At 48.4% G+C, this 25,840-nt stretch overlaps 11 protein-coding genes across 11 annotated transcripts; 7 read left to right on the plus strand and 4 right to left on the minus strand.

Moving 5' to 3' along the window:
* Positions 1-116: 116 nt before the first annotated feature.
* On the plus strand, positions 117-649 carry PADG_06132 (uncharacterized protein; the record flags this gene model as incomplete). The annotated part of the gene is made up of 2 exons (XM_010763059.1): positions 117-391; positions 469-649. 2 exons carry the CDS (start codon positions 117-119, stop codon positions 647-649), a joined length of 456 nt encoding a protein of 151 aa, XP_010761361.1.
* Positions 650-1,580: 931 nt separating this feature from the next.
* PADG_06133 (alpha-factor pheromone receptor STE2) lies at positions 1,581-2,734 on the plus strand (the record flags this gene model as incomplete). Its single annotated transcript, XM_010763242.1, has 2 exons — positions 1,581-2,325; positions 2,409-2,734. 2 exons carry the CDS (start codon positions 1,581-1,583, stop codon positions 2,732-2,734), a joined length of 1,071 nt encoding a protein of 356 aa, XP_010761544.1.
* A 560-nt stretch (positions 2,735-3,294) lies between these two features.
* Positions 3,295-5,504, plus strand: PADG_06134 (ubiquitin-binding ESCRT-I subunit protein STP22; the record flags this gene model as incomplete). Its single annotated transcript, XM_010763060.1, has 4 exons — positions 3,295-3,348; positions 3,429-3,537; positions 3,653-3,891; positions 4,038-5,504. The coding sequence occupies 4 exons, from the start codon at positions 3,295-3,297 to the stop codon at positions 5,502-5,504; spliced, it is 1,869 nt and encodes a 622-aa protein (XP_010761362.1).
* A 751-nt stretch (positions 5,505-6,255) lies between these two features.
* On the plus strand, positions 6,256-7,816 carry PADG_06135 (C-8 sterol isomerase ERG2; the record flags this gene model as incomplete). The annotated part of the gene is made up of 4 exons (XM_010763061.1): positions 6,256-6,494; positions 6,717-6,985; positions 7,142-7,260; positions 7,628-7,816. The coding sequence occupies 4 exons, from the start codon at positions 6,256-6,258 to the stop codon at positions 7,814-7,816; spliced, it is 816 nt and encodes a 271-aa protein (XP_010761363.1).
* A 349-nt stretch (positions 7,817-8,165) lies between these two features.
* PADG_06136 (uncharacterized protein) lies at positions 8,166-8,720 on the plus strand (the record flags this gene model as incomplete). The annotated part of the gene is made up of 3 exons (XM_010763062.1): positions 8,166-8,300; positions 8,364-8,506; positions 8,606-8,720. The coding sequence occupies 3 exons, from the start codon at positions 8,166-8,168 to the stop codon at positions 8,718-8,720; spliced, it is 393 nt and encodes a 130-aa protein (XP_010761364.1).
* Positions 8,721-9,167: 447 nt separating this feature from the next.
* On the minus strand, positions 9,168-12,533 carry PADG_06137 (uncharacterized protein; the record flags this gene model as incomplete). The annotated part of the gene is made up of 4 exons (XM_010763063.1): positions 9,168-11,064; positions 11,124-11,945; positions 11,999-12,295; positions 12,421-12,533. 4 exons carry the CDS (start codon positions 12,531-12,533, stop codon positions 9,168-9,170), a joined length of 3,129 nt encoding a protein of 1,042 aa, XP_010761365.1.
* Positions 12,534-14,095: 1,562 nt separating this feature from the next.
* PADG_06138 (uncharacterized protein) lies at positions 14,096-15,104 on the plus strand (the record flags this gene model as incomplete). The annotated part of the gene is made up of 2 exons (XM_010763064.1): positions 14,096-14,760; positions 14,840-15,104. 2 exons carry the CDS (start codon positions 14,096-14,098, stop codon positions 15,102-15,104), a joined length of 930 nt encoding a protein of 309 aa, XP_010761366.1.
* Positions 15,105-15,946: 842 nt separating this feature from the next.
* On the minus strand, positions 15,947-17,601 carry PADG_06139 (uncharacterized protein; the record flags this gene model as incomplete). The annotated part of the gene is made up of 2 exons (XM_010763243.1): positions 15,947-17,158; positions 17,311-17,601. The coding sequence occupies 2 exons, from the start codon at positions 17,599-17,601 to the stop codon at positions 15,947-15,949; spliced, it is 1,503 nt and encodes a 500-aa protein (XP_010761545.1).
* Positions 17,602-17,719: 118 nt separating this feature from the next.
* Positions 17,720-18,827, plus strand: PADG_12042 (uncharacterized protein; the record flags this gene model as incomplete). Its single annotated transcript, XM_010763328.1, has 2 exons — positions 17,720-17,788; positions 18,453-18,827. The coding sequence occupies 2 exons, from the start codon at positions 17,720-17,722 to the stop codon at positions 18,825-18,827; spliced, it is 444 nt and encodes a 147-aa protein (XP_010761630.1).
* A 601-nt stretch (positions 18,828-19,428) lies between these two features.
* Positions 19,429-23,695, minus strand: PADG_12043 (cysteine desulfurase, mitochondrial; the record flags this gene model as incomplete). Its single annotated transcript, XM_010763329.1, has 8 exons — positions 19,429-19,851; positions 20,187-21,327; positions 21,797-21,858; positions 22,025-22,243; positions 22,322-22,488; positions 22,572-22,913; positions 22,995-23,201; positions 23,317-23,695. The coding sequence occupies 8 exons, from the start codon at positions 23,693-23,695 to the stop codon at positions 19,429-19,431; spliced, it is 2,940 nt and encodes a 979-aa protein (XP_010761631.1).
* A 1,030-nt stretch (positions 23,696-24,725) lies between these two features.
* Positions 24,726-25,709, minus strand: PADG_06142 (uncharacterized protein; the record flags this gene model as incomplete). The annotated part of the gene is made up of 1 exon (XM_010763244.1): positions 24,726-25,709. One exon carries the CDS (start codon positions 25,707-25,709, stop codon positions 24,726-24,728), a length of 984 nt encoding a protein of 327 aa, XP_010761546.1.
* Between the last annotated feature and the right edge of the window lie 131 nt (positions 25,710-25,840).

Genomic DNA, 25,840 nt, shown 5'->3' on the forward strand with positions numbered 1-25,840 from the left:
TTTTCTCAATTCCCTCCCCTCTGCATCATTCCGCCATGCTACATCGCATCGTGCTGCAGTTACAATCATACATATAAGAAGTGTCCAAGTTTGAACCCCTCTTGCCCCATTCAACCATGTCTACACATCTGCAATTCTATCTTCCCGGCCCTTGTAATAATGCTACACCAACACATCTGCAGAGTAAGCTGGAGGGAGAGACCCAAGAATTAGAAAAGCAGCTAATTTCAGTTCTAAAATCCCCCGCTCCATATATTGCTCTGATCTTACTATTGCTGGATAGCCATGTGTTGATTTCGCCGGTGTCGATTTTATGGATCTCGCGATCTGTACGTGCGCCGGCATCTTCTCAAGCTTTGGATACAAACTGCGGCGGCATTATGGAGAATCTGTGCTTCTCGTCTCCGAATGTCGCGGACTGACATTATGGGGCCCTGTAAGTTGTATTATATGTATATGCAACTCTAGAAACTGGTCGATATCAGTGCTCCGGGGAATGCGTCAAGATGCGGTTAAGCTCAGGACCCGAGCACGGAACATCAACCATGCGCTTCCAGATCCTTTTGAATCTGTAGTGCATTTGTCGTGGATCTGTAATCGCACGATTTACTGGATCCTGGAGCTGCCACTTGCAGCTCAGGTTCCATGAAATGATGCATGATGCATCATTATTTCAAGGGCTGGGTGTTGACCCCTCTGCTCCTCCTGGGTGCTGGTGGCGCAGAGAGGATGGATGTCCTCATCTAATTTTTACTTCCAAAAGTAAACATGTTTTATTTCACATATATTTCCAATCATTCTCTGCGACGAAGGTTGTCTAGAGCTCTCCGTTTGTATGTCCGAGCCGTGTGGGTGAAGTTTGTGTGTCTTGGTGGTGATTTGCTTCCCGCTTACTATTGTTCTCCATCCCACGCATTGATCCTGTTCATATTGTTCTTCGAGCTTCAAACACACCCTTCACCCTCACATCTGCATTTTTTGGATTATTTCTGGCTCTCAAAGGCTTTCGATGGCTGCCGCCCGCCGTGCACTGAGGGAATACTGTTGTGTTGCTGAAAGCCTCTTTGAGTTACAACTCAGATATTGGATGTATATCTGTTTGTGCTGCACGCTTCTGCCATTCCTCTTCGCTTCACTCTTGCACATTGTTCTCCCCATATCAATGTCTCATGTATATATACAAAGCCTGGACATAATGCATCTTCATTTCAAGCGTTTGCTATTTGGCCATATTATCCCCTCCCCGATCAATGCGCCCTTGCCCCTTGTCATCAGTGCGGGCGGGATCTTTCACTGGTACGGTTGATGAAGCGACTGTGTGATAATATTTTATTATCCCCCATCCGCATCCATTCCTCTGTTCTGTTACTTCCCATCTCTCTCTCTCTATATGTACCTCTACATGCACCTTGTCATTCTCGTCCCTCCTGTTCTCGTTCGACTTCTGGAATCCCCTTGGTCAGTCGAACAAGGTCAACAGCTTCCTCAATCAACCTCCTGAGTCAGTATATTTCTCTCTCCCTAACCAGCTCATACACCAACTGCTCACGAAGCAAGATCTCCACCCACGTAGATCAGCCATGGCACCCTCATTCGACCCCTTCAACCAAAGCGTGGTCTTCCACAAGGCCGACGGAACTCCATTCAACGTCTCAATCCATGAACTAGACGACTTCGTGCAGTACAATACCAAAGTCTGCATCAACTACTCTTCCCAGCTCGGAGCATCTGTCATTGCAGGACTCATGCTTGCCATGCTGACACACTCAGAAAAGCGTCGTCTGCCAGTTTTCTTCCTAAACACATTCGCACTGGCCATGAACTTTGCCCGCCTGCTCTGCATGACCATCTACTTCACCACGGGCTTCAACAAGTCCTATGCCTACTTTGGTCAGGATTACTCCCAAGTGCCTGGGAGCGCCTACGCAGCCTCTGTCTTGGGCGTTGTCTTCACCACTCTCCTGGTAATCAGCATGGAAATGTCCCTCCTGATCCAAACAAGGGTTGTCTGCACGACCCTTCCGGATATCCAACGTCATCTACTCATGGCAGTTTCCTCCGCGATTTCCCTGATGGCCATCGGGTTCCGCCTTGGCTTAATGGTTGAGAACTGCATTGCCATTGTGCAGGCGTCGAATTTCGCCCCTTTTATCTGGCTTCAAAGCGCCTCGAACATCACCATTACGATCAGCACATGTTTCTTCAGTGCCGTCTTTGTTACGAAATTGGCATATGCACTCGTCACTCGTATACGACTAGGCTTGACGAGGTTTGGTGCTATGCAGGTTATGTTCATCATGTCCTGCCAGACTATGGTGATTCCAGGTGAGGGAATTCCCCCTCCCCCTCCCCAAGAGATCCATATGCCTGTATATTATCAACCACATACTAACACAGTGCGTCCATAGCCATCTTCTCAATTCTCCAATACCCACTCCCCAAGTACGAAATGAACTCCAACCTCTTTACGCTGGTGGCCATTTTCCTCCCTCTTTCCTCGCTATGGGCTTCAGTTGCTACGAGATCCAGTTTCGAGACGTCTTCTTCCGGCCGCCATCAGTATCTTTGGCCAAGCGAACAGAGCAATAACGTCACCAATTCGGAAATTAAGTATCAGGTCAGCTTCTCTCAGAACCACACTACGTTGCGGTCTGGAGGGTCTGTGGCCACGACACTCTCCCCGGACCGGCTCGACCCGGTTTATTGTGAAGTTGAAGCTGGCACAAAGGCCTGAATGGACAGTACTTACGGTGGCAATGCCGTGGGGATTGTTGACTTCAACTGCTCCGTGTACATTTCTTTTTAATTTTTTTTTAGTCACGCATATAGGTTTTCTCCTGCTTTTATTTCCCACATCTTATTTCACTTCGATTTCTCCTCTTTTTGTGTCTCTCTCATTGCAGGATATGTTTCTTGCTGTACCATTTCAGATTCCCCCTTCCTGTGTCTTTTTTTCACGGAGCCAATAACTACTATACTTAGCCATGGCTGTTTAGTTAGTAAACAGCATACCTTCGCAAATCCCCCGGTAGTTATTCAAATATTCAAACAAAAACAAAATCTAATGTAAATTTACACAATGTATTAAAATAGTATCTATCATCATCATCAAGTCCATGTCTCCCGTTCCTGTTGATGGTAACTAGCCGAGAGTGTCCTGTCGCTGGTTGAGCGGCTTCCGATCTCTGGCCGCCGACATCAACCATCAAATAAATTAACTAGCCACTCGTCACCGCCCAACCACGAACATCTCCATATGCGCCATGTCGATACTCTTTCTCCCACACCACAACCATGGCTAGAGTGTCGCAGAAGACATTAAACTGGCTACATCGAGTCCTATCAAATGTAAGTTCTTCTTCCCCCGAACTCCCCGAGGGAAATCCTCTAAATCGTACGTCCGTTTCTAATGCTGGCGACTTCCGCAGGCCGAATACGGTCCTGATCAAGCATACAAAGACCCCAGCAGGACGTATAACGATGTAGCAAACCTGCTGTTCCAACACCCCGACTTCACCCCTCAGACAGATGTCTACAGTTAGCCATCCCTATCCCTCCCATTATCCTTCCATGACCCGCGTTTTATAGGTCCATTCCTTTCCGTGTTTTAAGGCTAACTCGTTCCCCTCTTTTTCCTTGTGATGTAAAATAGCATACGAAAATGGCACGCCTGCTCTACTCCTTCATATCTCAGGAACGCTTCCTGTCACCTTTCGCGGAGCCATTTATAGATTTCCGTTAACGATATGGGTGCCCAAGGCATATCCCCACGAACCACCAATGATGTACGTCACCCCGACGCAGGATATGCTGGTTCGGCCAGGACAGCACGTTAGCGGGGAGGGAAGGGTGTATCATCATTATCTGGCACACTGGGCGGATGCATGGGATGTGAGTACTACGTCTCATTTCTTAAATGGGGAAGAATTGGTTTTAGTCATTGTGTGGGCATCCCAGTCTTCTGGCATGGAGGAACTAGCTAGCTATTTCATACCAATATCTTGAAAGAAATGCACTGACTTGGAGTGTTGTATTAGCGGTCGACGATTGTTGATTTCCTGTATATCCTCCGAGACATATTTGCGAAGGAACCTCCCGTGATATCGAAACAGCAACAGAATATATCACATATGGCTCCGCCACCCAAACTTGCTCCGCCAATCGTTCCCCCTTTACCGCGGGAGCTCATCGAGCCCGCAAGTGCAGTCCCCTGGCCATCTATACGAAACCCGCCTCTTCCTCAGTTACCACCGAAACCGGCCCAAATAGTAACAGACCCAAGGCAACGAGGACCGTTTCTGCCTGCGCATAGCCAACCATCGCCTTTGACCCCGTTCCCTAACGATATTCGTCACCAAAGAACTGTATCCAATGCCCAAATACAGAGTCCTCATATTGTCCGTTCTCCACAACAGAGATCTAATAGCCTAAGGCAGTTCACACCACCAACGCAAATGGGACCCCAACCACCAGAGCTACCTCTAAAGCAAGGCTTCCAGCAAGGTGGATATCGACCACAGTTTACCGGACTGGTTAGCCCCAATACTGTAAAGGCTCACCCCCCAATTCAGCCGGTCGCGCCTGTTTCTCGAATACCACCCTTCCAGCCACGGCCGCTGCCGCGATCACGGTACCCCCAAGGCCCGTATGTGCCTCCACTACCTCACCCGGGTCCACAAGCCTTGCCCCAACCTGGTCCACAACCCCTCGCCCACCCTCGACCCATCCAAGCACCGTCCCACGGCCCAGTTCAGTTCCCTCACCCCTCTCACCAACCACTGCAACCGGTCCCCGTGAAGATACAGACCGGAGCACTCGATCTATTAGCCTCACCGTTTGAACTTGAGCTCCCTTCCATTTCAATGTCACAGATTGCACCGCCCATCCCTCCGAATCCAGAAAAGGACGCACTTCTCCGCACGCTGTCCAAGACCCTCACCCAAACACTCCAGGCAAACGTCGCTCAGATAAAGTTCAGTCTCCATCCCCTCCAATCCCAATCCAAAGCCCTCAAGGCCGCCATCTCCACCCTTGAAGCCGAAATCTCCTTCCTAAACTACTTCCGTACAACCATCCAATCCAACACGGCGATCCTTCAACAATCCCTCCGACGTGCCGACGCCGTCATTGCGGATGCGAAAGCACGCCTATCTACCAAACCCCCAGCGCATGCGACCATAGGTGCCAAGCCGCCATCATTGTCCGACCCAGCAGCTGCGACAGCGGTAACGGTAACAGAATATCAAAGGCCTACTGGCCTTCCCGCTGTCGACGATGTTCTTGTTGCACCTACCGTGGTCGGCAAGCAGGTATATGACCTCGTCGCTGATGAGCGGGGGATTCAGCGCGCAATATATGTTTTGCAGGCTGCATTGGTAAAAGGGCGGGTGAGCGTTGATACCTGGGTGCGGTTGACGAGGGGGTTGGCGAGAGAGGCGTTTTTGAAACGGGCGCTTTTGAAGAAGGCTGGGAAGGGGATGGGATTGGTTGTTGAGGAGGGTTAGTAGTTTATTTGCTGTGTATTTGAAACATATTCCTGTGGGAATGGAGCAGAGAAGTATAGAGATCGGATCGAAGAGGTATGTTATAGAGATTTCGAGTATGAAAGAAGATGTGGATGCCAGTATACATATAAGTCTACATATCTACCTGACAGGATTAATATCAGTGTTTTATCTCGATCTCCCCAATTATTAATGTCTTGAGTATGCGTATGGAAGAGTCAGTGAGGGAACAGCTGCTAGACGTCGATTGTTGGCATCTTCAGTTTTGTAAAGCGCACTATTCAGACATGTTTTTCGGTTTTACGATGGCCCTCTCGGTGGCTTCAGAGTATTGAAGTCGCACCCTAGGGATATCCCTAAAGAGAGCGAGATGACCAGGGAACCTGCGGCCCAGAAATAAGTGACTTGCTCATGTCGTGGGGCTAAAGATTTTACACTCTATTTCCAAATAAGATCGCAGAATACTTTATCATTGTCGACGTTGTTGTCGATTGGATATGATAGAAGTTCCTACAGCCCTATTTTTTGGTTGAAAGGTACATGATTCGATGTTGGCGACCCCCTATCCGGATTATATAAGCATCACTTCGGCTCGTCGAATTAGTCGAGTTAAAAAAACTCGTTCACTTTTGCCGAACAATTGTCAGAGCCAAAAAATTTTCCTTCTCAAAACCCTCCCCTACAATTTCACCTACCCTCCCCTCCTGATTGCACTGGCGCTGATTGAGGTGTAAATCAAATCATAGCGAAGATGCGTTTCCTCGCTCTCCTCCCCCTCCTCCTTGTCGCTCTCTACCAGCTCGACCAAGCGCTACCTCGGTTCTACATCTTCGACCCGAAGAAGCTCCAGGATCTATCCAAAGCTTCAATTGAGCGACACCCGAACAATGTGACTGCATTGATGGCGGATCTCAATCAGGCGCTGCGTCTGGAATACGGGCATAAGCATGTGCTGCCTTTTGATACGGATCAGGATCGATGGGTTTTCAGGTAAGCGTTCTCGCGAGATTGATTTCGATGCGTTTAAAATTAAAAATTAAAAATTAAATAAAAATTAAATAAAAAATTAAATAAAAATAAAAATCTCAAGGACCGCGATTAAGAAGGAAAAATGAAGGAATGATGAAAAAATATACCCTCCTCCATGACCAGTTCGCTCTCATCCTAACTAAACGTCATTTCCTGCTCTCCTTCTGACTTGTACTTGTACAGCAACCACGGCAACGCAATGGGAGCAATGCTCATCCTCCACGCGTCGATAAGCGAATATCTCATTTTCTATGGCACTCCCTTGGGATCCGAGGGCCACTCGGGCGTCCATCTTGCAGATGACTACTTTACGATCCTGCACGGTGTTGAGCGACGGTTCATGCCCGGCGAGCTCGAGGCGACGGAATATTATCCCGGAGACCAGAATTGGCTGAAGAGAGGGATGGGATCGCAGTATCAGCTGCATGGATGGGCGTTGGAGTTGGCGCAAGGTGAGAGATGTATTCTTTTGTTGTCATATTCCCACCCCGGGTTTTTGCTTTATGCTCTTTTCGTTTACCCTGCTCTGTTACCACTCCACTCCACCCACCTACCTGCTTTCGCGCGTTGAAACAAATCTTCTAACTGCTTCCCATTTTGTCGTCTAGGCTGGATTCCATCGATGCTTCCGTTTGGCTTTGTGGATACCTTTACGAGCACATTGGACATTATGAATCTTTGGAAGACTGTTTACTGGACCGCAAAAGGTATGGTTGGGCAGCTCTTGGTAGGGAAGTTTTAATCTTCTATACCATTGGACCTTTATTTTAATTTTAATTTTAATTTTTAATTTTCATTTAAATTTTAAATTTTAAATTTTCTTTCCTTTTTTTTTTTTTTTTTTTTTCACGTCCCTCGTATATAGACCTAAGTTTGCTGTGAAGATATGTTCGCGGATAACCTCGTATAGATGCCGGAAGTAATGGAAGGTATGTCTTGAAAAGATCTCATCGAGATACCGGCTGATAGAGGAATGCATGCTGTGCAGCAGGCAACGCGCATGTCTATGCACCGGACTGATGTAAAACAAAACTCCATTTTCTATTGTGGAAGAAGAACTGTTAGCACGAACTAAATCTTAAACTGCGATCCAGCATGAGCAAACCGGGAGCCCAGAAATACAGCGTTTGCACATCTCCTCTATACGGCCTTGTCATATATGCCAATACGGAGGTGAATCGCGTGCTGCCAACGGCAAACCGAGGTTCAATGAAGATCAGGCACCATCTCGCGCCTGCACGCTAAACGCCGGTCCACTGCGGGATGACGTCATTGGCGTTTAATCCGAGGCCAACTTCCCCTGATGACATCATAGGGGGGACGACGTAAGAATGATGTCACAGGCCGCTTCCGTGCAAACTGTCCTGTGGGTGAATTTTACTGGGATTGCGGTTATGAATTGCCGCAAGTGGACGGTGAAAGGGGGTTGGTGTGAATGGATATGAGGGAGTTGTATATAAAGGACCCGGTATGCCTACGATTTGAACGTCATTCCTAACAATATCCAACACAAGCTCCAAATTCACAGAACAATCCCTCTGATCAAAATCTAATCCTGAAAGAATCCCACATCGTACGAAAATAACATTTGCCTATCTTCTTCACACATACCAATCTACAAATCCCAACACCATGTCTTCCTCCAACAACCCCGAACCGCAGTCAACCACCTCCTCCTACGTGGAGCAGGCGTCCAACGCCATCAAAAACACCATCAGCAAGGTGACTGGGGGAATCACCTCCCAAGATGACAAGGACAAGGACACTGTACGAATCTCCTTCCCCCTCACCATTTAGGCCTATCCCGAACCAATATCTATCATCTCTCAGAAGCCTCAACCTCCCCCAAGAGGCCAGTACAACCAAACCGTCGGCTCTGCCAAACAAACCGTCGGCGCCGCTATTGGCAACGACAACCTCCGCAAAGCTGGAGAGCGCCAGAATGCAGAGGGGGAAAACCAGAAAGCACGCCGGTAGGCGCATGAGTGGGCCGAAGGCGCTGGGGATCGTGTGACCGGCAAAGTGGGCGAGCTCCTCTCGGGTCCCGGGTTCGGAGGGAGTGACGAGGACAGAATGAAGGCCGAGGCGGAGAGGAGAAAGTTTAAGCAGATGCACGAGGAAGGGAAATTGCAGCAGAAGAGTGCTGAAGAGGATATTGATCAGCGATGGGGCGGTGATGACAAGTAGACCAAGGAAATTGGGTCTTTTCTATCTTTGTCTTTTCTGATTTCTCTGTTGTTTTCTTTCTTCTTTTTTTTATTATATATTTAATGAATTATGGCTCCTAACCTGATGACAGTCTCGTCAGTTGATTTGTGTGATAGTTCAGATGTATACCAAATTGACACCAAAATTTTATTCTGTTCAACTGCAGTAACCTTTGTCTTCGAGAGGTCGGGATCGGTAACTAGTGTAACTAACGTAGTTAAAATGCAGACAGAGATCTCGCCCAATAGAACGAGTTCAGGTACTCGTTATATACCAGTTCCGGGTTCGATGCTTGAGAGCCACAACTTTGCAATTTGAATGCTTTCAGAAACCAGTTTATCTCGTTGACTCCAATAAAACTGTTTTTTAGTAGCTAGAGTGGTAAGGCATCCAACAAAGCATTGGGATTTATCAAAATTCTCGAAGCTAAGTTGCCCCTTTCTGGAGGAGCATCTGCTCTATCAATCCAAACTCATTATCAACCGCCACAGATAGTGCTGTACGACCCTTTGCGTTTGCAGCGTTTACATCGACACCCTCATGTTCAAGCAAAAGCCTCACTATCTCCTCATCTCCATTATCAACGGCCATGAACAGTGGCGTACAACCATTCCTATTCTTGATGAACACGTCCATTCCTTCATGTTTTAGAAGCAGACTCACTATCCCTTCATACCCTCTGCTGATTGCCCTGAATAGTGCTCTGCAAGCATCCTCATTCTTCGTGTTCACATCAAGTTCTTTGTGGTCGAGCAAAATCTTCACTATCTCTTCATGGCCTCTATCAACTGCTCTGAATAGTGCCCTACAGCCATTCTCATTCATCATGCTCATATCCTTATCTTTGTGACTCAGCAGACGCTTTACAATTCCCACATGTCCCCCGTCCGCTGCCACAGGTAATGCCGAGTAATATGACGCAGGCGCGCCGTTAACAACAATATCACCATGCGTCAGCAAAACCTTTACCACGTCTTCGAAACCTCCCAAAGCTGCCATGGTTAGTGGCGATGTCAAGAACGCCTCTTGATTGACATCAACGTCCTTATGGGCTAAAAGAAGCTGCGCCAACCCTGCATTTCCAGAATTAGCTGCACGGCCCAGTGGTGTGAACCTTGCGGTATCCTTGACGTTGACATCGATTTCCGGATGTCTCAGCAAAAGGCTCAGTATATCTGGTTTTCCTTCCACAACTGCATAGTGCAGGGCAGTGCGCCCGTACACGTCAAGAGTAGCGTTAATATCCAGATCACGTCGCTGCAAAAGCAGGTCGATCGCAGTCACGTCATTCGCCGACCATGCAACGGTCAGCGGAGTTTCAATATCACATTTCAAATTGACATCAATATCGGGTTGCTGAAGAAGAAACTCCTGAATGACGTGGGATTTAGCCAAGATTGCTTGGTGGAGAGGCGGCAGGATATCATGATCATCCGAATCCAAATAATTAGCATCAGCGTGCTTTTCTTGGAGAAGCAATTTTACAACTGCAATATGATTCCATTCAACAGCAGCACATAGTGAGAAATTGACGTTTGCGTCTTGACCTTTTGGATTCTCGCTACGTTCCAGAAAGGCTTTTAAAGTCTTGGCCAGTCCCCACCTGGCAAGATAATAAAAAGCAGATAGTTCTCGCGAAGGCGACTGAATCCAACGACGGCCGGGCAGTTCTTCATACCGCAAGGCCTGAAGGAAATTGGCATGCTTGGCTTCATGGTCCAGCAGAGACCAAACCAAGTCATGCATTTCGTTCTCAATGTCTCGAGCAAAACAGCCCCAATCGTTGGCCGCACGATCCAACAAGACGTTTTGTTTCTTCCTTTCCGGTATATCATCAGCCGATGGAGACGGGTCCCCGAACACGTCGAACAGTAGGTACGTAAGACATGACGTCGCGAGGTAGGTCTTTGGGTCTGGCAAAATTTGCGGAAGAGCACTCTCCAAATATTCCTGAGCTGTATAGTGAATTAACCGGACCACGTCTCTATCCCTGTCAACGGTGAGCAGCCCATGACAGAAAGATATCAGGTCTTCTACCTCCGGTATGAACTCTTCATCCAAGTCGGACATCTCGGGACTGATTGCAACGGCATGTTGGATTTCGGCGGTCATGAGGGGCGTGCGACTATAGAGCACCCAAGCTAGGGCTCTTTGCGCTAGCATTTGAAAATCTTCTCCTTGGGCTCGGATTCTCTCCATTACGAGGTCGTAGGTCTTATCCAATCCTTTCGCACCCTTGGGCAAGGTTTGCACAGCTTGGCGGAGGCTCCCCGCTGTGGCCTTGGTCATGAGCAGGTCCATGTTCAGTTGAGCAAGAAGAAACCTGAAAATTTGGTCAGTTGCAACAGTGTAAAGCTCTACAGTATTTAAAGGAGCACCTACATCCCATCTGCAGCAGCAGGAATTTCTCTTTTAATTAGAGATTGAAGGTCGGGGTATTTTGAAATTTTGGATCGCAGGAGCGAACGTCCGTGGCTCTCCACGTATTTCAGGATATCATCGTCCGTTGCGCGGATCTCCTTTCGTATGCAAGTCTCAAATTGTACCTCGATTTCCGGAATTGTACGCGATGTTGCAAAGAAGTTCACCGCAAACTTTGACTGGAGTTGGAATATTGCAGATATCGTAGCACATCGATCTTCTTCCGAAGTTGTCTGCTCATCTAATGCGTCGACAATGATGAAGATTTTGGAGTACAATATGGCAGTGGATTCAAAAGCCTCTATGATCTGCTCTGTCTGCAGTGTACTCTTATAATTCCGATACTTCTCATAGAGCTTTTCCACATCTTTGGATACTGTGGACTTTCTCTCGCATAACTGTTTCAGAATATTTGCCAGAATATTCACGGGTTTCTGATCATCTTGACGCTGATGGTTGCAGAAAATGTAGGCAACAGCTACATCCGGGTCGGAGTCGAATTGGCAATTCAATGTATCGATGACCAGAGAAGTTAAGATTGTTTTGCCGGAACCTGGCATCCCGAAGCAAAACATCGTCTTTCCGGGTGTATTTAGCCATTGGCAAAATTCGCTTGAGTTCAGGAACCATAATCCGGTCCCTTCCTGGCAACGCCGACGAAAATCAACTTGCTGGCTGTAGAAGTCAACAGGATCGAGCCAATTCAGAATACTTTTGCGGTCCTCCTCCTCTTGGTAATGAATTAGATGACCGACGTTTTCTTCTATTGCGACAATACGAGCCCTTATTGTCGAGTTAGAGCTTTGAAGAATGAATTATGGTCAGACTAGACTTACCCGGAAAGTTTGCTGTAAAGGATGTTCAGTAAGCTTATGTTCGAGGTAATGCGGTTGCGGAAGTCTCTCATTTCACCGGAGTCCCATCTTAATCGCTTTAGAGTGTTGCTTGCCTTCTCCCTCAATTTGTGCGATCTGGCGCCTACATCATTATCGCTTAGCCAAGTATCAAGCTCGCTCAGCACGTTGTAGCACCCTTTTGAAATGCTTTCAAAGTCTCTCACTTGCTGATCGGTGAGCTTGTGCTTTGGGAGAATAAGATCGACCTCCTGGAGAACGGCAGATAGGCTTCTGACACTAGAAGGTAAATCAATGAGAAGCTGCATAAAGCAACTCACATCCAACTTTCCTTTTTCCTTTTCCCGCTCTCTTTGTTTGCTTGCTGTCCTCTGGTGGGGAGGTGGGGGGGGGGAAACACTCACTCATCAGAGATGGCTGCAAACTGCCCTGGCGCATCTACAAAGCGATGCCGGACTTTATGTGCAAGTTGAAGCACAGTAATGAAGTCCCCTACGCTGAATCCAAATCCCGCCATAAAGTTTGATGCTCTCCGGCAGTTCTACTTGGAGACTGTCATATATACAAAACCGAAGCGGAATGAATGAAAGAGAACAGCGCTTTGTCAATTCTGTAAAGCAGCAAGATCAGCCAACAACCTTGCGAGGGCGGGCTGGGAAGCGAGCATTTGTTTTGATGACATGAATGAGAAAAATTCCTCTCCTCGACGGACTGCTCTAGGACATTGCGACAGGAATCCATGATTTTAGTTAGTCGCCAACCCAGCTGTTCCCGCATTGAAAAGACACAAGCGTACGCTCGACGTCCAATAAGAACAAATGACATCCCGTCAGCCCTAGTTAGTTAATGCAGCGCGCAGTGCGGAGCACTCATTTCCATCTCAGGCGCGGAATCACAATGTTGAGGGAGTCCAATTTGAGTTCAGAGAGTGAAGCTGAAAGTTTTCTTAAGGACAACCGCATACAGGCAGTGAAATAAACTTCTGCTGAACCTTCGCGCAACAATCAACCCCCAAATTGACTGGATCAAAACACCCATATCCAGCGGACGGTCGAATCCCCTCCCTGCAGCATCTGAATAAGTCATAGCAAGTTCCTCTGGGAACATTACCTTTGCAGAAAAGCTGCGTCCTTCAACCATTACTCCCCAGGCGGCAGCAGTTTGTGACCGAATGGCAATCTTGATAGAATTGCGAAAACATACGGTGGAAATATGTCACGTTGATAGATCCCGACAGTTTTGGTACATGGTTTGTCCACGTGACCTCCCCTTGCTCCATCCCGGCCTTTTTGTCGGACCCGACTCCAAACTCTGGTCCACGGGATGAAATCTCCTGGAATATCTGATCGGATCTGGATTGAATGGAATATCTTCTATATGTTTCTCGCCTTTGCTCCAGTGCCGGTGTTTCCAAGCAGCTTTAATGGTTTTCTTTTACTGCACAGAGGGCAGGGTGTTTTCCCCTGGTAACTAACTACTGAACAGACTTGCGACATTGTCAGATGTATGAAGTAAGTCTCTTTGATGGGAGCCATCGTCAGACAAAAAGGGGTCATAACAATGAGTTCACACCAGATAAACAGCATTTGCAGTTTAAAAGAGCAGGATAGCCTGCAAATAGCCTTACAGCAGGGCATTGCTTGGGCTAAAAGCATCTTCCTGTTTACATAAAGTCAGGAAGCTGTAGTTTATTTGGCTATGCAGCTGGCAGAAGTTCTACCCCTTTCTATCACAGCAGAGCCATCGTCATTGACAGGTGGTTGATGACACGGTTCATAGCAGGTGTGTGTGAAAGAACTTCTTATGTGGTTCTGCGGTTTGGGCAGTGCGCTCTCTCTACTATATTTCTTTTCTTAGTCTCTCCTGTCTTTTTGTGAAAACAGGATCCGGCTACTCTACATTCTGCTAGAATGTATTTTCTCAGCATATTGCATGTTTTATAAATACCAGCGATGGCCCTTACTTTTCTCCCCACTACCAACAGCTCTTTTACATTTTTGCTTTGGCTGTTTATCATTTTATCCTTCGAACATTGTTCTTGGTTAAATACTCTCCTCCCTTAGAATTTGCTGTGCGAGAATGATACGACCAGCGGGGGAAAGCCGGTTGCCTATACCGGGTCATGCTTTAGCATCTCCCATTATTATCAAGGTTGGCGACACCTGCTACGCGACCCGGATCGAGACATTGACTGGGAGAAGTAACTACTTCAAGGCTTTTTTCTCCAAGTCGTGGCCCGGTGACAAGCAAGAAAACCGCTCTATCCATATCGAAGGAGACCCTTACCTTTTCGACTATATTATTGAATATCTTCGTCGGGGCACATTCCCCCTCGATTTCAACCCGACCCGCGGCCATAACTATGGATTATACGCTAGACTACTACAAGAAGCAAAGTATTTCCAGTGTCCTCACTTGTTTACTTTCCTAGAGGATCAATGCTTCCAGAAATGTGTTACATGGGAGATAACGAACGAAATATACGATTGCCAGACGATGGGCTCTCTGTACGATGATACCGACATTGTCGATGTACAGTTTGTTCGCACGAAAGAAACTGAAGTGAAGACCTGCCTCTGTCCACGTAGAATTAAGCCACACTATGGCAAACCTGAATTCTGCGGTCGTCAATGCAAAAAGGTTCTTGCGGACTTCGGGTATGAGAATGACATCCACACTATACCAGAGTATGCTATTGTCAAAAGGAAGCTCAAGTTCAATCTTGAATGGATATCTGACGACGGGTGAGTGGGGTTGGATAGATTTACCTACCCTGTTGAATGATAGCAATAGTGATCTAACGGCTCAATTGTACCCTCACAGGCAAGAATTTATTAACCATCTCCAGGAGAAAAAAGCCTACGATGAATCCGGAAGTAGTTGCACTGCCTCGGGAAATGAAGGCAACCTGGAGTTGAATGTAAACGCCACTCCTCTTAACCATCATCCAGGAGAAGGACCAATCCTTAATGGTAACGAAGACCTAGCCACAGATTCTGATTCGGGAGAAGAAATTTCACCACCCATATCCCCAATGAGTGGCATATCCCGCCCGTTGGGCGACCACCAGGCCCATTCTGGTAGCTAGCACCTATGGTCCGGGCTCACTGGTGATGATTCCCAGTCCTGGCGCAGTCTGCTGAGCATTTCAGCGCTGGCTCTGGAAGCTGCACATTTCGTATCTGTTTTGGGCGGCTGGTCCCCTTGGCTGTTCAATCTGCGAGTTGGAAATCTGTTTACCTAATAGCTAAGGACGCCTTTTCAACCTAACTTGGATGGCAACTGTCCCGGACAAGGGGGCCAAGCTTAGGTATTACTTGGGCAAGATTAGACTAGCAGGAAACGCCTTGGGAAGATTGGGGCCAGTTGAGGGCATTTGTCTATTCTTGTAGACCGATTACAGCCAATTCCAATATCTAATTAAGAATTTCTACCTTGTTCAAAACCAGTCACAAGTCACAGCATACCTCAGTGGGGTTTTGCATTTACTTCCATTACTTCGGTCAGCAACCCCGCTGGAAAACAATGCCATCCACAAGGCAAAGCGTATATACCAATTGGATGAACAAGTTATAATCTGTGCAACAATCAACAAAAAGATGCAAGCACACACCGACCAGCTACCAGCAGCAGCAGCTAACCACGGTCAGACCAAGGAGCAAAAAGGGACCGAGGGAAGAGGGCTAGCTATGTTACAATGCAAGTATACAGCAAAAGGAAAAATATGCATAAAAAAACCCGGCCCATACAGATGACCAAGAAAAGAAACACCAGAACCATCTAATCTTTCGATGTAGGTTTTTCTTTTTTTTTTTTTTTTTTTTTTTTTTTTTTCTTTTTTTTTTTTGCATTTACAGCCGTAGCTAATATCCCAAGCCTCATCATCACTTCAATCCCCAGTAACCACGCAACCACGGTGCACGACTGCAATCACCAGTGACACAACCCACCTTCACCCTCTTCCCTCTTCCACGTCCCCGCAAGACCCACAACCTCCAATTGCCCATCTGCATGCTCATCCATGATATCTAGGGATGCATAGCTCGCCTCTGCAGGGCCTTTGACGGGCAACCCCTTGTCCAACACCCCAATAGCTGGCTCCCCAGTCTCATCCCGAGACTGCTTGAGGAACGGGATCAGCGCTGTGCCACCGGTTCCCCGCAGGTTCTTGCTAGCAGAGCCAGCGACCGTGGCGGGGTTGACAACCGCCGCAGAACGAGAACTGCTGGCTTGGGACACTGGATGGGCAATATCAACGCGTCTTTTCGCAATGCTGCTAGGCTGCTGGTTGCGGGTCTCGCGTGATTTGACAATAATATATCGCGAGACCATCTGAATGTGCTTATCCCGCAGGCCGCGAAGGGTTGCCAGACACGAATCATAGGCGGCGCACAGCGCCTTATCGGACCGGTTCTCCAGGACGAATTCGCGGATATTCGCAACGCTGGCAACATGTTCGAGGAAGCGTCTGTGGGGGCCTGGCATGTATGAGCGCATCTCCATGATGAAATTGTGGTGTTTTCTCGGGGCCTGGCCGCCCTCGTCGCTCGATGGGGAATTTTCGGTGCGCTTCGTGCCAGTCGGGCGGTGCTCGACGTTCAGAACGATGTCGAAGAATTGGATCAGAGAGCTCTGCGCATTGGAGCCACCTCCATAGGTGTGGCGCGATTCCTTGCCGGTTCCGTCGTCATAGACGATGCCATTGGGTAGGCCTGCGTCGCTCATGTTCTTGCTGCCGGCTAGGAAGGGGCGGATGCGGTGGTAGAAGACGTGTGGGTCGCAGTTTTCGTACATGCGTTGCAGGAGGGTTCCGATATCGTCGAGCCGTTGGGCGAATGTGTGGAGGCATTCTGTGACGACTTTTACGTCGCCTTGCCGGGCAGCTGAGATTGCATTAAGCATCAAGGGAATCGTGGCGGCGCCGCGGCCTTCGATGGCGATGGAGATGAGGTAGAACCATTGCTCGTCAAGGGAGCCGGTGAAGGTAAAGAATGGGACAATGTTCTCAAGGTTATCGGCGGGATCTTCGGGAAATATGGATTTGTAGTTCCAGAGGCAGAGACTCGCATACGTGGCGACGGGAGGGAGTTCGAGGTGGGAAGAGACTTTCAAGAGGGGGATTGTAAGGGAAGGTGGAATTTTCTGGAGATCATACGGGTGAGTAAGTGGATTTTTACTGCAGATCACAACCACATCCTGCATTGCACGACGCAAAAAAAAAAAAGAAAGAAAGAAAGAAAGAAAGAAAGAAAGAAAAAAGAAAAAAAAAAAAACAGGACTAACTATGCACGTACCTCAGCGGGAATATCACCACCCCAGATATAACCATGTAGCATAAAAGTCAACAAAACATAGGCACGCCGCCATTCCGGTACGGTGTTCAGTTGGTCCGTGGAGAGAATTGGCATATGGTCAATTGTAACCCGTAGCCGCTGGCTAAGAATGAGGGCCTGCAGGTTGGCCACGATCGCCTCCCATCTTGAATAGTAGGGGTCTGGTAGACTCTGAAGCGGGGGTTTACTGGGAAGGAAACCTGACTCCGGGGACAGGCCGTAGTCCGCAAGCAATGGGATGGGAGGAATCATGTCTGTTTAAACCTCTAAGGATAGACCACCTACTCCACCAAGTGCCAGCGACGAGCAGAGATGATTCAGATATTGATGGAGGGTGGAGCAGAGATTATTGAGTGAGTGGGGTCAAGAAATGGCAAATGTGAAGCAGACGCGGGCTGGAGGAGGTCTCAAACGGCAAACAAGAGACTCGACAAGACGTGTAAGTGTACTTCAATTCTGGACCTGAAAGAAAGCTAAAGAGAGTTATTCTTCAATAAGGATGGCCTCGAGAAACGTCACGAAACTAGCAAAGAATTATGTCTCATTGCCACCCCACATGACAGACATTCACTGAAGTTCTATCCAACTAACTAGGTACCTGCTTGGGGGGCGATAGGAATAGAAGAGAGCAAGTTTCACAGGCAAAAGGGGAAAAAATTGAATGCCGGGGTGATATAATAACTAATGGCGAACAACAACTTGTCAAGAGCCAACAGAAATCCCAAACTTCTCCTCCTCAAGGGCCTAGGTTGGTAAGTTTTATTATTAACTATCTAAACCCCGGTTAGACGTGGAGAAAATAGCCCCAGCCCGGTGACTCTTCAGGTTCGCGGCATTGGGCTGGAGGTACTGACTAATTAAAACAACCGCAAACCTTGGTAGAGAGCTTAAATTCTACCCTCAGCCCCAAAACCACGGTCGGGGTATGCAAGGGGTGCGCGGGGGAGGGGAAGATATAGAACAAAATGAGCAGCATGGAAATCGAGACAAAGGGGGCACAATGATGCAGTCTACTAAATATATCCATCCCTATTTCGAGACATCATGAATCTTCAACAAAGATACAAAAAATCTTCCTATCTATTAATACACCGATTGCGTAGGCACAGGGGATCATGAGACGACATGGTAGAATGCCAGTCAGACGCCTAGTTACATGGCTGCATATGCCAGAAATGACTCCTCCTAGGCACGGGCAGTTATCCCGAAGAGTAAGCTGGTTATGTCACTATGCGTGCATTGCCGAACGATCAAAAGCAGGATATTGGTACCATCGTCATTCCCGTGATCTTCTTTGTTCAAGCAAGGATAAGGACCGTAAGGACCGTAAGGACCGCAAGGGCCATTTCTGTGATTGGAATTCTTCTCACAACAGCTGCTTTTTCGAACGGGTCCAGGGCAAATCTAGGGGAGCGCTGGGAGTGCAGAACAAGGGAAATGGGAGAAAGAGAGCAATACACCGAGGCTATTGGCTATAAAACAATAACTAGTCAACTATTATATATAATGTTATGTCATGACGTGTCTTTGCGGGTATTCTTACTTAATATCTACACGCAGAAAAGTTTACCTGCGAAACTTTAGCGATTGAAATTAGACACGGAAGAGCATGAAGGGCCATCCATGCATTCTGTCCGGGAGAGAAGAGAGGGCTAAGTTATACCAAACGTTTCTCGTCGTTCTGTCTTATGTTTTGGTAACATAACAACTTCCCAGAAAACAGAATAACAAAAGAATAATATGTTACACAAGTAATATATACAGTAAGCAAAGGCTCACTTGAGAGGAAGCCCGAAATGTTGGGCACGCCCATGACATTTGTGATTCGCTAGTCGATGGAGGTGCGAAGGGTTGCGTTAAGGCCTGTTAGGTTTGGAGATATCACAGATGTGGACTAGAAGAAAAGACCGTCCCTTTAAGGCAAATTCAAGGTCGGAATAAACTGAAGATCGCAGAGGGCAACCAACCAACCAAAAAAAAAAAAAAAAAAAAAAAATCACAAAACGACAGGAGGGGTAAACATATTGGTATCAAATAATGTAACGAGACTGTGCTAGGTAAATAGGGAGGAGGAGATTTTTAATGCTGGCTCCATTGGATCGTATTCAGGTCAACGCCCTCCTGCACCAATTCCCACAGCGGACTGAGTTCCCGCAAGAACGAGACCCGCTCTCGCACAGCCTTCAATACATAGTCGATTTCGCTCTCTGTCGTGAACCGGCCAATGCCGAATCTAATGCTGCTGTGTGCGCTCTCGTCACTGTTTCCAAGGGCCCGGAGAACGTAGCTGGGTTCCAGAGAGGCTGACGTGCAGGCGCTGCCGGAGGACAGAGCGATATCCTTAAGAGCCATAAGGAGGGACTCACCCTCGACGTAAGCGAATGACACGTTGACACAGCCGGGGTAGTGTTTGTCCGGGTCACCGTTTAGGGTCGTGTGTTCCATCGAGAGAAGGCCGTCCAGAAGCCGCTTGGACAGATATTCGATGCGTTTCGCATCATACTGGAATATAAACCGCATCAGTAATCCGAAGCAGACTGTCAAATGATGGATATAGCGACAGAGATATATAAGTAGGAGAAGGACGAAGAATCGAATCCTCCCGAGCCAATCATAGCCCTGCTACTTAAATCAAAGAGAGTTGGTTGAAACAGCAAAAGCTGCGAAGCTACAAAACCAACTACTCTCAGAAGACTTGGGATAAGGCGAGTAATCATTTCGTGCACGGGGATATGGGAAAGGATAGCCAGAAAAGACATAAATGCCTTTTTGGTTGCGTCATAACAGATTTAAAAAAGAAAGAAAGAAAGAAAGAAAGAAAGAAAGAACTAGCTTACCTCCATCTCTTCTGTTGCAATGCGGCACGCCTCTCCAAAACCAACGACAAGATGAGGAGCAAGGGTTCCACTTCGGAGACCTCTCTCCTGGCCACCACCAGTGATAATGGGATCAAGACGAACTCTCGGGCGCCGTCTCACGTAGCAAGCTCCAATGCCTTTGGGGCCGTATATCTTGTGTCCGGAAATAGAAAGAAGGTCGACATTCCAGTCGTTGACGTCGATCGGGATCTTCCCAACTGCCTGGGCCGCATCGGTATGGAGAAATACTTTATTCGCCCGGCAGATGGCTCCAATCTCTTTGATTGGCTGAATAACGCCAATCTCATTGTTGACGGTCATGATGCTCACCAAAGCCGTTTCGGGACGGATGGCAGCCTTAAGGTCATCAAGATTTATCAACCCGTTGTTCTGCACAGGGAGGTAGGTGACCTCGAATCCCTCATCCTGCAGATGTCGACAGCTGTCCAAGACACACTTGTGTTCAGTCTGCGACGTAATTATATGCTTCTTCTTCCCCGATCGCCCAAAGAACTTCGCAACACCCTTGATACTCATGTTGTTACTCTCCGTCGCGCCGCTGGTGAAGATGATCTCCTTAGCATCCGCCCCGATCAGCTTGGCAACATGTTCCCTCGCCTGTTCGGTGGCTTTTTCAGTCTCCCATCCGTAAGCATGCGTTCTCGAATGGGGGTTCCCGTAAAGGCCAGTGAGGAAAGGAAGCATTGCGTCAAGCACACGTGGATCTGTGGGTGTCGTGGCTTGCATGTCGAGGTATATCGGCCGAGATCCCTGGTCGAGGAGGGTGGCCTGCTTCAGAATGCCAGCAGACGGGCTCGCCGTGGCATCTCCGCTGACTGGAGTCCCCGGCACAATTGAATCCTGCGGCAATGTGCTCGTTTGCCCGGCCCTGGTGGTACTCACCTGTGCTTGAGCGGGGTTTGACTCTGACGCATAGCACCGTCTGGCAGCTGCCAGTCGCGATAGTCGTGGCCTGGCGGAGGCACATCGCCGTGGACACGCACGAAGCGCTTGCCTGAATACGGATGGTGCTATGTTTGACATGGTGATTGAGAGAGAGAGCAAATGGAAGACCGGTGGGAATCGAAATCGAGCAACTTGACGCGCCTGCAGAATCTTTCTTGATGGCTAAGTGGTTCAATTAGTTTGTCAGTTCAACGGTTAGTTAGTTGACTTAAGTTAGTAACAGCAGAAAGGACAGGCGCTGACTAATTACGCGGCAAATTCTCTGGGCGCCAAGGCTTGCTCTGTGTGCTTCCTCAAAGCGAAAAACGCCCCCATATTCGGCTCGGGCGCCAACCCCGCAAAACTCATCCATCCACAACTTCTGGACCTTAAGTTTGAAGGTTGGAGACACGTTCAGGATAAAAATAGAACAGAAGAATTTACTCTCTTGTTACGGGTTCAACGTTTGGATTGGATATTCACACATCTTAGGTTCTGATGGACAAGTTTCCTTGGCTTACTCGAGCTGTATTTTTCTGTTTGGCATACACATCATATCATTCATTCTCTTTAATACCTTCTGGGAGGTATTTTCTTACGGCTGCTTCATTCAATACGGAGGGATAAAAAACCCTTTATTCAACCTGCCCTTAGGATCATACTTTGTCTTGATCTGACGGAGCCGCTCATAGTTTGGCCCGAAGATCTATGGTGGTCAACGTCAGCCAAGACTTGACCATCAGAGGGTGTGAAGAGAATCAAGGCATCCACAGCGCATTCAGTTTCAGAATGAAAAAAAAAAAAATAAATAAATAAATAAATAAATAAATAAATAAATAAAAATAAAAATAAAATAAAATAAATCCGCTTACCTGGCTCAAATCATGGAACCCATGCAGAAAGGCTGGCCAAAATTCATTGGGCTTGTGAGAAGGGGCAATTTCCGTCGGACCCCTTTCCAGGAGCTCCAACGCCAATGCCGTGGAACAGTCCGCGTCAGAGTGGTAGCCCAGTACCAATTGAAGAGCATGTTGAGGTTTCGTGCGAGGCCAAGCTGTCGCCGATGGGCCCCCAGCGGAGGTTAAAGTTTTCTGCAAGAAATATGTCAATAATATCTTATCCGAAGCATATAGGATAACGGAGTATTATCCGGATAAGAGCTCTCCCACCTTGCCCATGAGCTCCAGGATGACGAAGGTGCCCGCTCTAAAGGCCGGGTTCGTCTCTACGGTCCGCTCGTGGAACTGAGCCATCCTCAGGACGAAGTCGGGATCAATAGAGTCGACAAGCGGTGAAGACAACACCGAGTGGTTGTGATCTCCGAAACGCAATGATGCTAAGGGGTGGGGGGAATGGCGGTGTCAGTTTTCATGCAATAAACCTGATTTAATTAACTATTACAACATGTATTCGTCGTACCTGTAAGTTCGTTGACTTCACGGATCTTGAGCTCCTTCGTCATGTCCACTGCACCCTCGATGTCGAAAGCCCATTTGAAACCCAATTCACTGCGTGCATGCTCTTCTCCGTGGGAATCGAATATATGCATTGTGACATCAGGTTTCGTAGCTTCATTTTGGTCGTCGGGGGATGCAAAGTTCGTAACTGAGACATGTGCCGCGATCTTTGGGTCTGTGTATCTGCTCGCGAAGTCGGACACCCCCTGAGATACGGCTTTCATTGCAGTCCTTGGAAAGGCAATAGTTCCTGCGTGTATCTTCTGCGAGCAACGGTAGACCTTAAGTTTGAAGGTGGAAACAACTGATTTCCCCACATTCCATGTCAAATCACCTCACGGTGCGGGTGCATAGGGTCACTGGGGGTAATGGCATCATGGCGTACCTCCGAAATTTCCTCCTCCACCACGAAGGGCCCAGAGGAGATCTGGCTCCGTCGCCGCCCATAACGTTCTACCATCTGGAAGCACCACATGGGCATCCAGGAGAGTTTGCGGATCTGAGCAGAGACCAAACTCCCCCGAAAACCAAGAAAATCCGCCAACGAGCAGGGAACCCGCAACCCCGACGAACGGGACCCGAGTGCTGAGGACTGCCATACGAAAAGACACGGAGAAAAGAAGAAGGGAAAAAAAGTTAAAAAGATAATAACAACTAAGCCAGCGCGATAATAAGATCAGCAGAAGGTGCTCGCCAGTTGGACTAACCTGTAAAACCAGGGGCTGCCTCCTCGAGCTTCCTGTCCACTTCTCCCCAAGTCTGACCAGCCCCGATGGTTATGGTCTCCGACTCGGGGTGATATTCGAAGGAATCGAAAGCTTTCATGCTCAGTTCGACATCCTTTGCGCCGGCTGTGTTGTTCCCTCCAGATCGGACAGCGAAGTCCAAGTCCAATCCGCAGAGATACTGAACCGTCTTCTGGAGCGCAGGCAGCGACTTTGGCCGCAGGACTAGATGCGGCTTGGGGTTTTTGTACGTCGACCAGAAGGTTGTTTCCGCAGCATACTTCTCTGAGGAGGATTCGAGGATCTCGTCGTCAGACAGGAAGCTTCGTACCGCCGCTTTGTGCTCAGGGAGTAAGGCCATGGTGCTCTGTTGGTAGCAAGGACAGCTTTTTGGGGGTTGGGGGGTTTGGGGGGGGGGTCTGTTCCAGATAACTAGCTAGACGTTGTATCGCAACAAAAAAACAAGAGTAACTATTAACCAGTTAGTTAGCTGTTGGAGAAGACGTGAAATCGTGTTTGCTCGATCCCAAACACAAGCAAGCTGCTTTTCGTCGAGGTCTCAATTCCCGGGCTAAATAGGTAAAGTTTCAGTATATAATATAGAGGCGCATTCGGGTCCCTGTCGATATCGGGGAGAGGCTGCCTCTGCTCACGCATCGCTAAACAGGTCACTCTGGGTCCGTCGCAGGATCCGCAACCCCTTGCAAAGGGACTATTCAGCTTCACCGCCTTTTCCTTTTTTACATACAGTAGGATTAACTACGTGACTACAGAAGAATCATGTTGAAAGTTGAAACGTGACTACGGCAGGGAAGGGCTCCGTAAATAAATGGCATTTCATAATTGACAAGACTTTATAAATCAAAGGGCACTTTTCCAGCGGGGATGATATGAAAATATATCTGACGGCAGGGGCAGAGTACAATCCAGGGAAAATAGGCTGTCAATGTGAACACTTGGAACGTGAAAGACTGGGGGAGCAACTGGCGGAGCAACTGGCGGAGCAACTGGTGGTACCCTCATCCGCGCGCAGTGGGTGGTGGTGTCTCAAGGAACGCTACTGGGGGTCACAATGGAAAAGCCACGTAGACACTGGAGATAGCCCTGGTCCTGTGCAATGCATCCCTTCGGTCAACTTTCTCCATCGAGCAACTACGGATTAAATAGTCCGTCTTCCAGGGGATACATCGCTTCAGATCAAGATTTGAGAAATATTATGCCAGTGTAAGTGAACGGTGCACACCTCCAAAGATACCACCTACCGAATCATCTAACAGAATATAACTTTTCTGCGCGGCCCATGTAGTTATGCATATGTGAATATTTGTGAATAGAGCAACAAAGCTGCCTACAGGGCCGAAGCTCCACTCAGCTCCGTGTGGGTCTTGGCCTCATTCGGATTGTGGAGCGGTAATGGCACCCGACGCCAACGGATAAACGGGACGAGTCTGCGCTTTCCAGGCTGCAGAATTCGGGCTCCTCAACGACCCCAGCTCCCTCACGACTCGGAGCTGCAGGACCGTGTGCGAGACACAGCAGGAGCGTGATGGGTATGAAAGACCCGCTTTGGTTCGACAGGATCTCTGCGGACACACGACGGTGTTGTAGATGACATCGCGCGCGGAGGTGCGGTTGAGCATGATCGGGTAGTACGTGTCCAGGATCCTGGGATCCGAAACCTCCATGTGCGGGCAAATCCGAATATCCAAGTCTCTCAGAGCCTCATTCACTGTTTCCTTCGAGGGGATGTCGTCGCATCGCGTCGGGAAGAGGCAGAGCACATCCAGCTGCTTCAGCTTCGTCGGCCAGAACCGCGTTGTGAACCAGAAATGGCCCGGGACCTCGTACTGGGGACCATGCTCACACGGAATCATACGCCATTTGGGCGAATCCGGCATGCTCTCCTGAGGCAGTTTGCGAATAAGGTTGAAATTCTCCTTCGCCTCGTTGAAGCTGAGCGTCCTGGCGGAGCAAATCTGCAACACCGGCAGCGAAGCCACGCAGTAGCGGTTCTCCGGGCTCTCTCGCAGCTGATTCTTGGCGAAACAGGATTTCTTGTGGACGCGCTTGCAGCCTGCACACACGAGCTTGGAGAGCGCCCCGTCGCGCTCCAGCATGCACAGAAATTCAAACCTTTCGCTCTGGAAGGTTAGCTCGGCATCACGCAGCTCAGGAAAGTTACGGAACCGTCGACATGTTTGGGACAAGGCTTTCCGACTCAATGGAGGAAGACGGTAGAGGATGTCGAGAACCAGCTCGGCCGGCATGCACGCCAAGGACGGGCGGGTAGCTGCCGGGCCTTCGGGGACTGGCTCGGGAGGGTCCCCGCGTAGGTGCTTGAGCGCCCGAGAGAAGAGAGATTTGACACTATGCATTGCAGGCAAGAACAAGCAAACATATCAAACCAGGGTGGGGTCTGGGGATTCAGCGGGGTAAATTGTTAGGAGAGACGGTGGTGCATCCAATTGGGGTCGCAATGGCTCCTCTGGCGAACGGAGAGTCGGAA

Source organism: Paracoccidioides brasiliensis (genome assembly GCF_000150735.1).
Source record: "Paracoccidioides brasiliensis Pb18 unplaced genomic scaffold supercont2.7, whole genome shotgun sequence".
NCBI lineage: Eukaryota > Fungi > Ascomycota > Eurotiomycetes > Onygenales > Ajellomycetaceae > Paracoccidioides > Paracoccidioides brasiliensis.